The 17,204-nt window shown below is 40.8% G+C and overlaps 1 protein-coding gene and 1 long non-coding RNA gene across 3 annotated transcripts in view; one reads left to right on the top strand and one right to left on the bottom strand.

Annotated features, from left to right (window-relative positions):
* POLR3B (RNA polymerase III subunit B) overlaps window positions 1–17,204 on the top strand; it is a 74,688-nt gene that overhangs the window by 56,502 nt on the left and 982 nt on the right. The window contains exons 24-27 of one of the 2 annotated variants that reach the window (XM_080575753.1): window positions 3,500–3,603; window positions 4,491–4,657; window positions 6,686–6,799; window positions 12,632–12,805. In XM_080575753.1, the coding sequence (XP_080431879.1) occupies window positions 3,500–3,603; window positions 4,491–4,657; window positions 6,686–6,799; window positions 12,632–12,805 (559 nt within the window). Of the gene's footprint in view, window positions 1–3,499; window positions 3,604–4,490; window positions 4,658–6,685; window positions 6,800–9,866; window positions 11,443–12,631; window positions 12,806–17,204 lie in introns of those variants that run through there. The other variant, XM_080575754.1, reaches the window with a different exon arrangement.
* On the bottom strand, window positions 12,139–12,744 carry LOC308187621. Its single transcript, XR_013944825.1, has 2 exons — window positions 12,605–12,744; window positions 12,139–12,447 (listed from the first exon to the last, which is right to left on the bottom strand). It is a non-coding gene; the product is annotated as an uncharacterized lncRNA (long non-coding RNA).

Here is a 17,204-nt window from a genome sequence, read left to right as displayed (position 1 = left end):
ACCAAAGCGAAGGGGTGAGGGGACCTTTGTGTTCCTGTAGGGCCTGGTGGAGGTGCACGGGTGTCGAGGTGCTGGTGCAGATAGCGGTGAGGACAGAGCCGTGGTGCCTGGTCAGAGGGCTGTCACTTACTGGCTGCCATTCAATAGCAGTGGAAAAACACTGCCCACGGCTGTTTTATACTTGCACGTTAAACCATTGTGGACATCTAATTTAAGTTTATTCTAATTTAAACTGTTATCCTTGCAATGAGCTGCCATGTTTATTAAACAACGGTCTTGGGGTTTTTTTTTGGTGGAGAGGGAGAGGGCTATCTTAAAAGAATTTGCCAGCATTGTCGCTGATTTTCCCTATAAGGCGACATTATGAAATTGACATAGAATGGCTTTTTTTTCTAAATTCCATTTGTTTTTCAATCGAGAAGGAATGAGAGGTAGCAAGCTGCTGGATGTTTTCTTGCTCAAACTTACTTAGTCCACACCCAAAAAAAAGTCTTTGTGTTTTGTTTTATCTAGAAGAGTAATTGCAGCCTTTTCTGGTTGTTAATGTTTGATTCTGGCCCTAGACAAGAACTTCAGATTGTATGGGTGAGAGCAGATTCTGGTCCGTCACCATACAGCATTTAGTCTACAGCTGTATTGCTGAATTCTGGGTGCAGCAGCATGAAAAATGTGTGCAGGGGAAGGAGAAGGAATGAAACCAAATTAGTTTGTATGTCTTGTGTGAAAGCTGGGGAACAATTTTCCTGCGGCATCTAAATCGGTAACAATCAAGAAAATCTTAAAAACCTGTAGGAAGAGCCACAGAGCAAAGTTTCCTACTAGTTTGTGTCCTGCTTATGAATGTTATTTGGGGAATATTGGGCAGCTGAGTTGTGAAATACAGTTCATACTTGCACAGGGCAACATTTGGAACTTGAGGCTGTCTTTAAATTCTGACTCTTCTTTTCTCCTTTACTGTTTTATTGGCCAGTTTCAAGTGATAATTCCACTTATAACGGATTAATTCACTTGATCACTTTTTTTGCAGCTGCTCGGCAATGCAGAACTGGCAGGCTTGCCTTTTACTGCCCTGCTGCAAACCCTGGCTCAACAATCGGGGATGCAAAAGAGTGGCAAATTCAGGAGCTTACAGAGTAGACTTGCAAGTATTAGCTAATCTCTGAAGAGCTTCTGAAGGAAAGTGACTGCAAAAGGAAATCAAGTTTACATTTGAAGCGAGTTGCAGTTACTTGCTTTTAGAAGTAATGTTGTATACAGGAAGGGTGTCTTCAGCTTTTTTAATAGCTGTCCAGGAGAAAGAATGAACTTTCTTAAAACATGGAGGGGAGGAATCTGCTCTCTGTCCTGTTCCCTAAATACAGATGGGCATGCTGTATAGAGATCTGTTACCTAAACTCAGCACTTTCTTAAAATACAGAAGCTTAGAATTGAGGTTTTATAGCTTTCTCTTTTTTTCTTTCTTTTTTTTCTTGCTAAAATAGAAACTTATAAATGGCCTAGCAAGCTTCACATTGCTGGATTCTGTCTAAATATTTTGTTTTTAACTTCTAAGCTCATTATGCTGTCTTTGTGTTAACTTGTATTAAAATCTGTCAGCTATGACTGGTCTCATAACCACAGTCAGCGGACCAGAATAAGTTAATTATTTACTTGTGTCACTAGTGCTCTTCATCTAATGAAATGCACAGCTGTGTTAGATCTGCAGTTGGGTGTGTAGGTCCCATTGTTATACAAGTCAGCGGAGGGTAGAAGCCGCTATGATGGAGAGCCCTCAGTTCTTTCTGCTGTTCTGCCTTTCTGTGTCGATTTCATGGATCTTTTATCATTCACTTTCACACAAAACAAACAACACAGTGGCTGTCTGCTATGGGAACCGGCTTGGCATATAAAAGGTTTTCAGAGCCTAAAGTAATTTTAAGTTAGCTAAGATTTAATTTTTGGCTTACAGGTGCCCTGAAGTCCAGATGCATCCTAATGCTTTCTTAGAAGTAAACAGGAATAAGGCACAATATATGTGCCATAATATCTACATAATAAAGTATTTATGTATATAATTTTAGGATAAAAAAGCTGTGCACACAAGAGATGGTGTGTTGTTTTTTTTTTTTTTCGTTTTCAGCAAACGATTGCTGCTTGGTGGGGAGGGATAAAAGGATGTTATTGATTTATCATAATGGAACAATGAAAATTAATTTCAATAGGTTCAAAAACTAAATATGACCCCCATGCCCAGACACTCCAACCCTTTTTTTTTTTTCCTACCCCCTTCCCCCATGCTTACCATTCTCATTCTATTAACTACTGTCCCGTACACCTATCCCTGTCTTGCTTGGACAGTGGAAGAGGAGCTCCCTCCTGAGCAGACGCCGATATCCCCCTGTGAAGTGGCTGGTCGGGGGATGCCTTTTTAGGGATGTAACCAGCACCCTCAGTCATCCAGGAGCCCCCTCCGCTCCAAGGCTGTTCCCAAAACGTGCTCTGGCAGTTGCAGCAGGCTGATCTCAAATAGCTTGCAGGCTTTTTCGGTTCTGAGGGCTTCTGGAAGAAATTGTCCAGCTGAAACAGTAGCTTTGCTTCAAAGGAGTGCAGGCTTAAGCAGCTGCATTTTAGCACCTGAATTTGTGTGTTAGATCTCTCGGTCATTTCGAGCTGCAGTATTTTAATCTGTAGAATTCACAGTTGTAAGGGCGAGGAAGGAAAATTTCCTGATGTATGACAGACTATTTTAAAAGAGTTTTTGTGCTTCTGTTTAACATGGCACAAGTAGTTTTAGAGTTTGGCTTTTTGTTTGTTTGTTTTGCTTCCAGTAATCTGGCAAGACTGAAAAAACTTTGATTTTTTTCCAGAAGGTACAATTTGTGTTTGTCGACTGACAAAACACAAGCAGTCTGAGGAGTGGACTGTACTTGGTAATTTGTCGAGAGCAGTCTTTGCTCAGCAAATGAGTGCTACCTGAAAAAATGGTTTTGGTTTTTGTTTTTAGTATTTTCCCCTAATCTCCCCTCAGTTGCTGTCAAATCCTGACTTAATTTATTTTTATTAAGTATTAATAAAGAGATTAAGTATTAATAAAGAGTAAGTTAAAGATATTTCAAACTGATAATAGAGAAAATAGAGACCTGCTTTCTTTCTTTTTTTTTTTTCTCCCAGGAACTTACAGTATCAGCTCTAAAAACTGTGTCTCCTTTGAGATATTCCAGACTGATTGGTCAGAAGTTTCTGGTTGCCTCTGAAAACTGTATCTAAAGCTTTCTTCCCTAATTTGCTAGCTCACAAATCACTGGGAGCATTATGTAAGGGTATGCTAATTTTGCCAGTCCTGTCACAAGGGCTCTCTTCTAGCCTGCAGGTTGTGAGCACTGGTCATGGTAATGAATCTGGGTAAAAAGTGATCCATGAGAAAGAGAGGAGGAGGAAAACACTAAAGAAAATCTGGTGATGAGCGTCAGCCCTGCTGGTGGTTTGCTGTTTGTGAATTGAAATGTTTTCTCTTCTGCAGGGGTGTGCGGACTGATTGTTCCTCAAGAGGACATGCCATTCTGCGATACAGGAATCTGTCCAGATATCATAATGAACCCTCATGGCTTCCCATCGCGTATGACGGTTAGTGGCTATGTTGTGATTAAAGAGGCAGTGTTCCCCAATAAAGACAGTAAAGTGGATTAGCCAGAAGAAACAAAAAATTTGAAACACACGGTTGCACTGAGAATATTCTGCAGTCACCGTGCCACGTGCTTGCTCTCTTATGAGTATTCAACCATCTGTTTTGCATATTTTGAAACATCCTGCTGTAAAAAAGTAGGGATGCAGGCTGTTTTGTGCATCATACTCATTTTGTTCAGCATCAAACTAATAGAAAAGCAACCAGGTACCTCAGCTGCACCTTTTCCCTTTGAAAATTTCTCGCTCTCCTTCCCAGTTGGCTATGCCCACTAAGCCAGCTGGGGGCGGACTGGGAGGGGAAGGGTGGAGAGGAGTTTCAGCCATAGTTCCCGACCTGTATAACTCCTTACATTACACACACCTCCCTGGAATCCATACAAGGCTCGTACCTGTGATACAGGGCCTCGCTAGATAAATCACAGCCTGGCCTTTATATGGGACCTCCATGATTACTTGGTACAGCCTCTGGTCTTTTTGTCTTTGTTAGCTTCTTCTGTTTCCCCCGCTGCACTGTAGCGTGTTAATCTCTGAGGCTGTCTCCCAGTGCAGAAGGCCATGCTGGAGCCTGCTCACTTTTCAGACAAGTGGAAAAAGTGGGGCTGCCTGACTCTGGGCCTTCAAGGGTTCCCACACCCCGTCTGGTTTTCACCCCTTCACACAGGAATAATTCCTGACCTCCTTGGGTTTCTTCCACTCCTTCCACTGTGTGCAGTAACCCAGGTTGCCATCTCAGACGCTTTGTGTGGCTAACTAACGCTGTGACTGACCCAGAGATGTTCTAGCCCGTACTGGAGAGCCCACTGTTAACTCTGCTTTTCCTTGCACAGGTAGGAAAGTTAATTGAACTCCTGGCTGGAAAGGCTGGGGTCCTAGATGGCAGGTTTCACTATGGAACAGCTTTTGGAGGCAGTAAAGTTAAGGATGTGTGTGAAGATCTTATTCGCCATGGTTATAACTACCTAGGGAAGGACTACGTAACATCTGGTATCACCGGGTAAGAATCTGCTGCATAGATTTAGATGTTTCAGGGGAGCGGGGAAATCCTGTTGAGGCACATCTGAAAAAGCTGCTTATGTCTCAGAGCTCAGGAACTTTCTGTTATTGACAAACTGCTCTGTGAGATGGAAGCAAGAGGCTGAAGAATGGGGCACTTCTTTTTTCTTATAAGCATTCTGTGGCTCCACACTTTAAGAATTATTAGTATTTGCATGGCTCTAATGTGAATGGCTATTGTAGTAGACATGAAAATCTCCCAACTTCTTCTGCATGACAAGAAAAGTAAAATCAAGGTTTTCATTCTGAGAGATTGAAAGAAATTTCAAGTTTTGTTGGCAGCAATTCTTGTATATGCTTGGAATCAGATTAGCATTTTCATATTGTCTTTAATAGTACTGTAAAATATGGATTTGGAAGCAGGTGTCTGTTCCTTGGGAATATTTTGTGTGTGCTCTTTTTTCTTTTTTTTTCCTCTTTCGATTACACAATGATTCAGTCTGGCATAATACTCTAATCTGCAAACTTCCTGCTGTGCTGATCAGACCAGCTTCTGAGACACAGTTCAAAGAACGTAAGATAGTTTAGGAACAGGAAAAGGCCATATGGCTCCACATGCCTGCCCTTCCAAAATGCATCTTAATCCTACCTTCCTGCTATTTTTATTATTCTCACAGTCCCCTTCTTCTCAGGGAATAAGTTTTGGTCTCTGTTGTAAGTTGTTGGGGTTTCTGTTGTTTTGTTTTATTTTTAACGCTCTTTATTTTAGTTTTTCTCACCAAATTATTCCGTATGTTTGCCTTTTGTTTCAGACAGATTTTATTCACCTTACCCACTCCATATTCCGTAAATTCTTTATGACATATTCCAGCATTTGAAATGTTTTTTGTTAATATATCGTGAACATTTTTTAAACAAATCTGTCTAATCTTGTTTCCTGGGGAGAATAAAATCTTGCTGTAAAAATCCCCTGCCCCTGAACTTTAACTTTGTACTACTTTATTTAGAGACTTTGCTTTAGATACTTGTATTCTTCCAGGCAAATTTCACATACTTCATCTGTTTTTTATGAAACTTGAAGGTAAATATGCATGTATGCATGCAAGTTCCAAATATGTGTGCAAATTCCAAATGTCTAATTATATTTTATTTGCCTAGATGGGCAGCTTTTGGAATAGCACTGCATCATGTCAGTAATGACTAAATGGGAGGTTGTCTCCTGCTTGTTTTTACATTGCACATATATTTCTAAAGATAAATCAGTGGCAGTGCTGAGTTTCTCTGTTAAATCTAGTTGTTCTTAGGGAGTGCTGAAGGTGGTAGCTGGGAAGTGACTGAGTGCTTTCAGCTGTTGCTTTCTGATCTTCAGATGCTGATGCTGCTCTTACAGTTGGGGGTATTTTAATGACAGAAGTCTTTAGCCATTAATCCAGCTCATAGAAATGAGTTAACACCCTCTGTGCTGCTTACAGATGTTCCCAAGTTGACACAAGTGCTTAAACGCAGTTCTGAAGAGCCCTTTTACCCTGCTCATCTCAGTCCCCGGTGCCAGCCTGGGCAGAGATTTTGGTCCCATAGGTACGGCTGCTGAGCGCGCTGCTGCAGGCTCTGTCTTAAATCACTCTTTGGAGTCTTGCACATTTGCAGTCTTCAGCGGTTGTTGGTGACGCTATTGACACGCTCCTGCAGAGTCAGGGAGCTCAGGCATCCAGCTGAAACAGGTACCTGCAGGTACAGCAGTGTGTCTGTGCAGCAAGGGGCGAGTTCAGGAGCTTGTTCCTCGCTTGTTCCTCGATACAGCGGTACATGGTGCTGGCTGGGTACTGCTCTTCTGTTCAGAAAGGTTACCTGCAGGGTTTTCAGACCAATTGTCATGGAAGCCCAAACACATTTTTCAAGGACTCATGATTCCCAGATTGTTTCAAATTCTACTTGCTCAGGATGCACTTCTCTCTCTCTTAAGGTAAACGTGTGCTAACTGTGAATGTTTTTTTTTTTTTTCCTTTTTTTTTTTTTTTAATTCTTTCAGGGAGCCTTTGGAAGCATATATCTATTTTGGCCCCGTGTATTACCAGAAACTAAAGCACATGGTGTTGGATAAAATGCATGCAAGAGCTCGAGGACCCAGAGCAGTGCTCACCAGGTATGGTTACAGGCTAAGTGGGGAATTCTTAGCCTGCAATCAGAAGTGTGCCCAGCTGACTGATGGGTGTAAAACAAAATTTGTTTACCTCTTGATACTTGAAAAAAATGCTATTACCTGTTAATACCTTGTTACAGAGTAAAAGTTCTCACAGCTGACTGTGGTAGAAGGTTGTTTTGAATAGGCAGTGTGCTCTGTGTGGTACAAAACTGAATTTGCTTCTCTGACTCCTGTTAACAGTTGGTTAAAAAAAAAATACTGTCTGCTGATTCACAGTGCATCTTCTGGCCCTGTCCTGTCAGCTTGTTTGTATCATAGGTATTTCAGGAGGACTTTCTTTTCTTTAACAGTTGTACTTTTACAAAATCAGGTATGAGTAGAAGGAAGAAGCTAATTTTAATATTTCAACATCCTTTGGTACCAAGCAGGTGGCCCATATCTTTACCTGTCAAGGCAAACCATTGGCCCTAGTGCCGCACAAACAGGCATTAGCATAACGTGCGTCCCTGGTACACTGCACTTTGCCTTGCAAAACTTCCATTTAACTCTGAAACTTAATTTAGAGTTGTGTGTGCTGGTCCACAGTTCTAATACAATACTGTGAAGGAGAACAGCACTTTCACACTAATAAACTGCAAAATTTACAGAGATGCCAACAATAAATCTCCATTTTTATTTGCCCAGTTTAAACATATCCTCCATTCCTTTGGAGTCATGATGACTGCACTGAGCCTGAACTTGGTTTTCTCTCTAACAAAAAGGTTGATGACCACGTCAGTGTCCTCTTGTGTAAATTTTGAGGTCAAGCAGATGTACTCTAGGTAATACATAATATAAGCTCCCGGAGGTGGGCTTACTCTGTCTGCAGCTTTGGGGAATTTGAAGCATTCTGGTGACATTGGTGTTACTTACCTTTTCTCCTTAAAGGCAGGCCAGCTTTTTGGCTCTTTAGCTCTAAGGCAGACTGCACTCATGTTCTAAATTGCTTCCATTCCTGGCTCACAAGAAATAGTTCAGTGGCACAGTCTTTGCTTTGAGGAGGCGTCTAGTGGCTGGCTTAGTTCACCTCTCTCCATCACAGTAGAACTATTGGCTAAATCTTGCCAGACAGCTAATTGCCAGGTAGTCTTGAATATTCTAGCAAAGATTATTCTAAATTTCCTTTGCCAGTCTTTCTGGACCGTCATGTACACCAAATACACATACCTCACCAGTTCCATGGCGGTACTCTCCTTTTTGAGTTGTAAATTGTGTAAATTTATGATCAGTCCCTTTTGTACTGTGTTTGAGATCTAAGCACAAAGTCATGTCTATCCTCCTTTAAGGTTTCCCTGTAACAAGCATGATTTATAGCCTTTTATTTAATTTTTAATTTATTGTTTATGCCTCTTAGTGCCCTGATGCAGTTCTCTTACCCTGCCTGCCTGCACACCAAGTTATCAAGTCAGTCCTCCTAACAGGTGCAGCTTCCACCTGTTGACGCACTGTTACAGAGTGGAGATGCAGCTCCCTGCTGTAGCTGATAAAGAAGTATCTTTCTTGCTTTTTGTTGTGTATTTCCTACGCCTTTAGACTCTCCAACCTCATGCTTACTCTGGGACAAAATGAAGTTACACAGAACCACAGAATGGTTGAACTTGGAAGGGACCTCCAGAGATCATCTCTGCTATTGCACACTTCCCACAGAACCAAATACCAATGATTCAAATGAGAGAGAAGTCATGAAAAGCTTTTAATTCTTGTCTAAACTTTCCACCAACCATATTAATAAGAGCAGGTATAGCACAAACATCATTTCCCTATCGCAGCTGCTTGCCAATATGAACCTAAGTGATATTCCCAACTGCGGGGCTGTCTGCCCCATTTTCTGTCCTTTGATGCCTTAGTCATCGTATTGGCCCTTCCTATGAAAATAAAAACTCACTGTCTCAGCTAACAGTACACACAGTTGCTTTATTGGAGCTCCTAGCTCACTCAAATCCCTTGATCAGCCTTCATATTGTGTCCCCAACTTCTCAGCTGTTTAGAGATACTGAATTTAAATGAAACCTAAATCCCAAGTCAAGGTAATACTTGCATGTAAAGATGAAGGTGGTGTGGTGTGATTTTCCCCCACCCCATACTTTCTTTGAATTCTTTGTTCCAGTCAGTAGCATCATACTATGTAGCTAAAGCTCTCTTTATTTGACTTTGAGGAAAGCTAGTGGATGTTCAATTTATACTGCCTCTTGACTAGTCTTTTAGGAATTTTCTTTTTTCTCCTCAACTAATTAAACTTTTGTTATTGCCATCGCCTCTGCTGAGAGAGTCTGCTCTGCCAGCTTTCATATTCACTATTGTTTTATCATCCGTTCCACTTCCTGGAGAGTAGATTGCCTCTAACATTGTTTTTGTTTGGTTGGGGTTTTTTTGGTTTTAAAAGTAATCCTGTAACATTTTCCAACGTGGAATTTGGCAGTCATTGTCTTGAAATGCATTTTATTATATAATGAGTGCACCTTTACTGACAGAGCAGAGCTACATTTCCATCTGGAATAAGGCAGAAGACTTGAGTTCCTTGAACATCACTCGTTCTGAATATTGCTCTGATTAAAACAAGACTTAGTAGAATTGCAGCACTCTGTCAACACAGTCAAAAAATGCCAAGATTTTGCCCTCTGAATTGGTGTTTGCTAAATGAAATGCAAGACTTAATTTTTTCCCATGCATAGTTAAAAGTGAATTTAAAACAGTTCTGTATGTGGTGTTGCCCAGATGCCCAGTCCTTCAAAATCACTTTACCAGATATATTGATCAGAAAACTGAAAGCAGTTTAAGCCTTTTCCAGGCGTAGTCGTCTTGATGGACGTTGTCAGAGCTGCCACCTGCATGTCCTTTGAACTGATCAGATAAGCCAGTTCCTGTTGTACTGTGAGGCAGCAATGTGGTCCTACTGGTCAGGGTTCCTCTGTGGGGCTGTGGGAGCATGGTATTCCCTCCTCCTGTTGGGCAGTGTTTTTCTAGGTAACATCCCACTTTTTGGACATCAGCCTTTCTGCCAGTTACTGTGTTTGGTTTTCTGTAACAGTTCTGCTGAGACCTACAAGGTGTGCTCTTATTCGTGAGGGTAGACTACATTTCCCTCCACTGGCCAACGAAACAAGGAATAGGGCCATAAAGCTGAGCCCACTGTTCTTCCAGGAAAACACAGAATTGGCACCAATAAATCCTTAATGTGCTTAAAGCCACGGAAGTTAATTGTTTTATGTTTTTTTTCTAAATGGAACGGTTAAATATTATGAAGACCAATTCACCTGATTTTTTTTTTATTGTTTATTTAAAGAATCAGTTCATTTTACTTAGGATTTAGGAGTTTTAAGATCTTTTTATTATTTTTAAATATGAAAAATACCTTTTTCTATGATATTCCCAATCTTATCTTCAAGAGTCTGCTTTGTCTTCAGAATGTTATATTCAGAATAAAGAATGGAAGCAGTTGCCCAGGGCAACAGCTGCAGAGTACATGTGTAGAGGGGAAGGGGAAACAGAACTGCTTTACAAATACTGTTTTAACATTTTAAACAACCTTTGGTGTGAGGAATTTTCAAACTTAAGTGAGCGGGAAGAAAAATCCAATAGACTTACGGAGCCTAAGACGACCTCTTTTCAAAGGCCCAATCTCAATATTGAAATTTTTGGTACTTTGGAAAACTACTTTTTGGGGAGTTTTTTTTAATGGGATAATTTTGACATTCAGTGGGAGTTAAACACTTCAAGAGCTTAAGATTCAAGTTGGATGTTTTGTTTGCGTGTGTGTGTTTTAGTGGGATTTCAGCTGCCCTAAAAATCTTCACCCTATATCTGTTGGAAGACCCCATAGCGTTATCAACTCTTAAAGGGCTGGAAGCAAAGCCCCATAGTTTCTCAAGAGATTTTATCATCCTTTAATTGGATTGTGACTTTGTTGGAGGGGTCACATTTATAAAGCTCTGTTGGCATTTTATGCTGTGGAACAGCACCTGATGAAAATTTTGAAGGTATGCATTTAACTCTTACTGTAGAAGTCAGCTGGTAGAAGAAACACAGGCACTCTAACACTGCAGCAAATGTCTGTGCCTTTGGACACCTCAACTGCTTTTAAAGTCTGCCTCTGAGCACTTCACAAGAGAAAACTGCGTTCACCACAGGGTTAGTCCTTTAAAACAGCATCTAAACAGTGATGCTGCCATCACCCGAGTGGGGAGGGGGGGGTTAGGGAGTTTAATCAGGATGTAAACAACTTCTATCCAGTCTCCCAGCAGTGGGGAAAAATGGAAGGTTACATGCATGAAAAGGATGATTTGAATTACAAGCAGATTAGTTTTAAAGTTCCACTGTGGTCAGAGTAAAGGAAACTACTTCCCCTAAAAAACAAATACAACTGGCATCTTCAGAAGATCAGTTTGGACTGGTAATTAGCTTTTTTTTGTTGTTGTTGTTACAAAGAATTGTTAGATGTTGAAGGCTTTTATAAATTCTTTTCTCTGAGTTTGCATTATGTTGGCAAAAACTTATTTTCAATATATGTGGTATGCTTAACAAATTTGGTAGATTGAAGTAACTTTTGGAGGATACATAGTTTATGTTATGGTCCAGATCTGTCATTGTATATTTTGTATGATTTACACTGCTCCAGCTACCAGAAACAGCACACAAATGTTGGGTTTCACTGACTAGTGAAGCCTCTTATGATAGCCAATAACAATTTTTATTCCATCTATTTGCTGTCATGCTTCAGAGAATATACTAAGATTGAAGTATTTAATAAAATGTACGCAATATATTGGTGCTTCAGGAATTTAAGATTGTTTTTGCTTCATAGTACACTCTAATATAGTACACTTGTGCTAGCACGAGAGTAGAACTAATGCTAAACTAAATTTCAGTGTGACAAATGAACATTGAAAGTTCCAACCATGTCCAACCAAAAAAAAATGTTGGTTTAAACAGTAGAAACAATATTGTTAAATAAAAGATTTTACATTGCCTTACCTAAAATTTTTCAGTGTCTATTTATGTTGATTTATTAAAACTTCCCTCTAGCACCAAAAGGATGAGAAGACTTTCCAGACAAGAAATATGACTTTGCTTTGTGTTGAGGAGCTAGAGAACCAGGAACCTATACAACGTGGAAATTAGTTTGTTATCCATCAGACATGAAAAAAAAAAAAAACAAAAACAAAACAAAAAAACCAACAAAGTAGTTAAGTGTTAACTCCAAAAACAAACAAACAAACAAAAATAGGGTTTTAATATTGAATTAGTAATATGCCCCCTGCAGAAGGGAGTAGTTGATCATGCTGCTTAGTTTTGGTACTCTCTCCAAGATTAAAAATAGTCTTATTTTACAATGTAGTCTTACTTAGCTGTAGTTCAGCTGAAACATTAGCTTGTTGATTCATTCATTAGCTGCTGAATACTGTTTCATTTAGATAGCTACAAAATATAAGGAATGATTAATCGGAAAAAAAAAGTACCAAATCTGAATCCAGGTATACGGTTGCCAGATCCAGTTGTCTTCTTGGATACCATTCGGTCTCAAGTTTTTGCTTGCTCAGCTGCATCGTGTGTCGTAGAGCATTGTGGCCTGACACTGCAGTTGTCACTCACGGAACGATGACGTATCGGCACTGGAGGAGCAAAGATGAATCACTTTAATCGGAGTAACATCTGTGAGATCAGCAGCTCTAGTTTGTACAGCGTTGTTGTCTGTCGATACTATATTGTTCCTACAGTCAGAGGACAGGTATTCCTAGAGTGGCAGAATGTTTGTTCTGGAATACTTACCGCATTTTTCAAATATTTATTTCAAAGGCAACCCACTGAAGGTCGATCCCGTGATGGTGGTTTACGTCTTGGAGAGATGGAGCGGGATTGTTTGATAGGTTATGGAGCCAGCATGCTCTTACTGGAGAGACTGATGATTTCAAGTGATGCCTTTGAAGTGGATGTTTGTGGGCAATGTGGCTTGCTGGGATACTCTGGCTGGTAAGTTGTCTAACTGCAGTGCCTTTTGTAAATCACGGTGTCCCTTCCTCGCTTCGTGCATATGTGATGCTTCATGTGTTCACACTTTCAAGAAAGTCTTCAACACGCCTCTCTGTAACAGAACTTTGCCCTTGGCTATGGTGCTTCGTACTTTTAAAGTGCTCACAGACACTGGTTAACAATCTCGTGCACCTCAATCCAGACCAATGTCAAAATGCAAAACGATATTGGAGAATTGATGACAGGAAACAGTTCTTTTTTATGTTCTGATTGAATTTAGGACAAAAGTGAGTTTGTCGTCAGTGGGACAGGGGTCTCTCTTGTGGAGCATTGGTATTCTCTTCAGCAGCCATCTGTGCTGGTGGGGAAGGTTACCTTCACCCTGTGAGCTGCCCTCCTTCCCCCTCTGCAGCAGATTAGCAAACCCCTGGAGTAGGTTGCTGGTGCTGCTTGTAGTTAGTACTCCCTAACCTGTGCCTGGCGGGGTGAGTTGTGTCCATCTGAACTGCTCAAGTCACCGTGGTGATTTTGCAGGTGCAAACTGCTCCACCAGCAGTTCAGAGGGTGTGTAACCTCTGCAAAATGAGGTGATGAACAACAGCTGGGACACATAACCTTCTCTGCATTGCCCAGCTGTGCCAGTAGTAAGGCGTTCCCGGGCCTGAATTAAGTGGGGCAAGCTCTGTGAAAACAGGTAACCAGGAGTCCCATGACTAAGGGAGGAAAATAAGTCTGTGTTCAAGTTACTTCAGTATTTATGTTGGGGGAAGAGGAGGGAAACTCATTTCATAAATACCTCAAAATAACATTATTGGAAACTTGTAGCATCTTGGATATCGATATCCAAGGAGATATTAGGATCATAATAGGATTAGGCAGAGGAGAGGCAGGATAATGGGCTTTATTTACTTTGGATTTTGGAGAGTGATATAATGAAGTAGGCGAGTAAGGCATGTTTTAGTTTATAGATGTAGAAGTGACAACTACCCTTTCTTGCCTTGGTCAAATCTTTCTTCTGAAGTGTGTCTGGCCAGAAAGAAAGCACCATGCTTGTTTGCTGATACCAGTAGCAGTTCTGCTCCTTATGGAGTAGAAGTGCAGACAGAGGTAGGCAAACGTGAAATCCAGAGGAGAAACAAAGCCTACTCTGTACATGGTTGGCGATATTTAGTTGGACAATATCCTTCTGGCTTTTGTGCAAGAAATAATTTTAGACACTTGTTTTTGAGTGTGTACACACTGTGTAACAAGTGAGCCCTCTTTCTGATCCAGGACTTTTAGAGCTACTGCAGCAGCACAAGAAGCAGTTGAAGGAAGTTGTCTGAAAGGGAGGACATGCCATAAGTCAAACGAATGACCACTTCTAACAGTGTATACCACTGCCTTAAAAAAAAAACCAAAACTGTCATGCAAATGTAGCTCAATTTTTCTTACAAGATCTTGGCTTTTAGAGCAGGCCTTGAAGATTTTCAGAGACCAGATGAAATGAAGGCATCTTGAGGAAAACTGGGAATTTAATCCCTAGAAATAGAGTTACATTTTATTTTTAAGGTATTGTTAATCAAAGTATTCCCTATTTTGAAGTTTGTAACAAAGTTTAATAACTTCTTAAGATCACAGTGGAAAAAAACTGCTCTCTCAGAGTGAGACATTCTTGCATTCTAGGTCTGTGAAAAACTGATGTGTAAGAGTAAATCAATAAAAGATAGGTTCTGCTAAGTGGTACACCAAACCTGCCAGTAGCCAAAGCAAGTGGCCCTATAATGAGCATCACAATAGAAGCCAAGTCATTAAGAGAAACTCAGGACTTCCAAAATGGCCTTTTCAGTGATTCTGCCATTAATAAGACATTGCTGTGAGAAACCTTGTAGAAATGTATTGTTTGGTGGCTAGCTTAAGGGCACTTGTCTTCAGGAAGATAAGCCCTTCCTCCCAGACAATAAGCAGCTGGGTATGTTTTTCTGTGGGATAGTAACAACACATCAGTGTTGGAGCCTGAGCAGGGGAAGGGGACTGTTGTTGCCCTGACAGAATTTGACCCCATAAAGATACAGTAGAGCCCTACTGTGACAATATCAGTTTATTGCAAATCCTTCCAACTTTGCTGTGGTACAGAGTGCTCAGGGGCAAGACTTCACTGAATGCCATGAGCTGAATTTCATCATTTTTTTTTTGATGATGGAACGTTATGCTTTTCCCCAGAGTCTGAACGTTTTAAAATCTACATGTAGAAAATATTTATTTCTGATCCAGATTCAACTTTGTCACTGTTGCCTTTTTCTGTCCAGCATAGTATCAATTCTAGGACCAAATGGTCTTTGAGATACTTCAACTTCTGTGGTTTCTGTTTGACAGTAACTTCTGGTTTGTGCATATGGTACCTTGTAACCTTTCTGGGTGATCCCTGTCCAAGTACAAAGCAGGTCCAGAAGGGTCTAGCTTCAAGACTTGGTGTAGTGAGTAGTTTCTGCTCCTCAGCCCTTAGCAGCTGTAATCAAAAGCTAGACCTCTGCTCATAAACAGAAAAAGTTGCAATTATCAAGCTTCTAGGGCTTGCAAGATTTCCTCTATTGAGTGCAATTGTTTGCTATGTTACCATCAAAAATGGCTTCTGTTTAGGTCACTTTTACCCTCCATAAAAACATAGCTATCACTATCAATTTGGACTAAGGTAATAGTTACAGACCTGTAATTGAGGTCTCTTCTGATTTAAAGGCACTCCAGCTGTAACGTTCCTCCTTTGTAACAGTGTAGAGGACAAGAATGTCCCAGGGAAACGCCTAGCCCGGCCTGCTAACCTCCCGCTGTCTATAGTCAGGCCTAGGCAAAGCCAAACCAGTTACTGGGAGCAAGTGAAGCTTCATCCTGATCGTGAACTGGAGAAATGCAATTTTAAGGCTTCTGTACCATTGGTTGTGAAAGCTTACTTGGTTTTCAAAAGAAAAAAAAATGAAATACGCCAAGTATGGAGCATGTGGAGGTCAGGGCAGTCAGTTTTCTAAGAAAATGAGCCGCTCTTGGACGTGGTCTTTAAGTACGCCCATGAAAGAGAAGTAGTGGAGTCTGGGAAAAGTAGCTGTGGAAGACTAACAGTGAGTCTCTTAACCAAGAACCTTGTTTAACATGAACCAGCCTTCTTGGACCTGGCCACACTGACTTTGACAGGCTCTAGGTCAAGTTCACTAGTAACAGAAACAAGTGAGTAAGCATTGGCTTTATTGTAGATGTTGATTCTTAGAGTCATTCTGTACCACAGAAGCATGTAAGAATTTTGCTTATGCTGCCGTAATTGGAACTTTAGACTGTCATGACTTCATGCCAGGAATATAAATACGAAACATACGAGCAGAAGAGCTTTGCCAGACCATTAGGGAAGTGCAGAGTCACTCTGTGTTCCCAAATGCCTGGCTTTCTCAACTCTCCTCAGCCAGAAGGTGGAATATATAAGAGAACGAGGAAACAAAGGGGGGAAACTGATATTTAGATGAAAGATATTTTACTTCCTTTGTGTGTACATGGAATAAGAAATCAAATAATTGAAGGATCTGTTAACATCAATGAATTTGAGTCCCAGTGCTGGAAAGATGGATGAGTGACTGGCCTGTCTTTTCCTGATATGGTCAAAGTTGTATCTGCATGACAGAACAAAAAAGAAAAAAACTCTCCCCCAGAGTTTTAAGATCATTATTTGAGTAAAGAGAGCAAAGAACATATGTTAACGCAGTTTTAGTGGTTTTCTATCTCAACAAAAGCTCTTTGGCTGTTCATGGAGATGAACATAAGGAGAGACAACCCTTTTCTGAGTTAGCAATATGAACTGGTTTGAGGCATTTTACAGTGAAACTGTGAATGAGGAGTTCAAAAAAAAAAAACAAAAAACAAAAAAACCACTAACCGTGACCTTCCTTTCTTCCTGCCTCTTTTTTTGAGTTGTATATAAGATGGAAACTGGACCATTAATCATATTTCCAGAAATACTTCGTTCTGTACACCCCCTTTCCCTCATTATGCAATGCTGAAATTTTTGTTGGCAGTTGTGTGAGTGGTGAAGAAGTAGAAGTGAGTCCCATAGGATACAAAGCACTATGATTCTTCTCCAAGAAAAGTGCAGGTTTAACATTAAGCCCCTATTGACCTCAGTCAGATTATTTAAGGGCCTAAAGTTCATGGAATCATAGAACAGTTTGGGTCGGAAGGGACCCTAAACACCATCTGGTTCCAGTCCCCCTGCCGTGGGCAGGGATGCCACCCACGAGATCAGGTTGCTCAGGGCCCCATCCAACCTGGCCTCGAACACCTCAGGGGATGGGGCATCCACAGCTTCTCTGGGCACCTCACCACCCTCTGAGTGAAGAATTTCCTCCTAACCTCTGATCTAAATCTCCCCTCTTTTAGTTTA

Source organism: Anser brachyrhynchus (genome assembly GCF_964034855.1).
Source record: "Anser brachyrhynchus genome assembly, chromosome: 1".
NCBI lineage: Eukaryota > Metazoa > Chordata > Aves > Anseriformes > Anatidae > Anser > Anser brachyrhynchus.
Note: the sequence above shows the minus strand (reverse complement) of the source record. Positions and strands in the feature narration are given on the sequence as shown.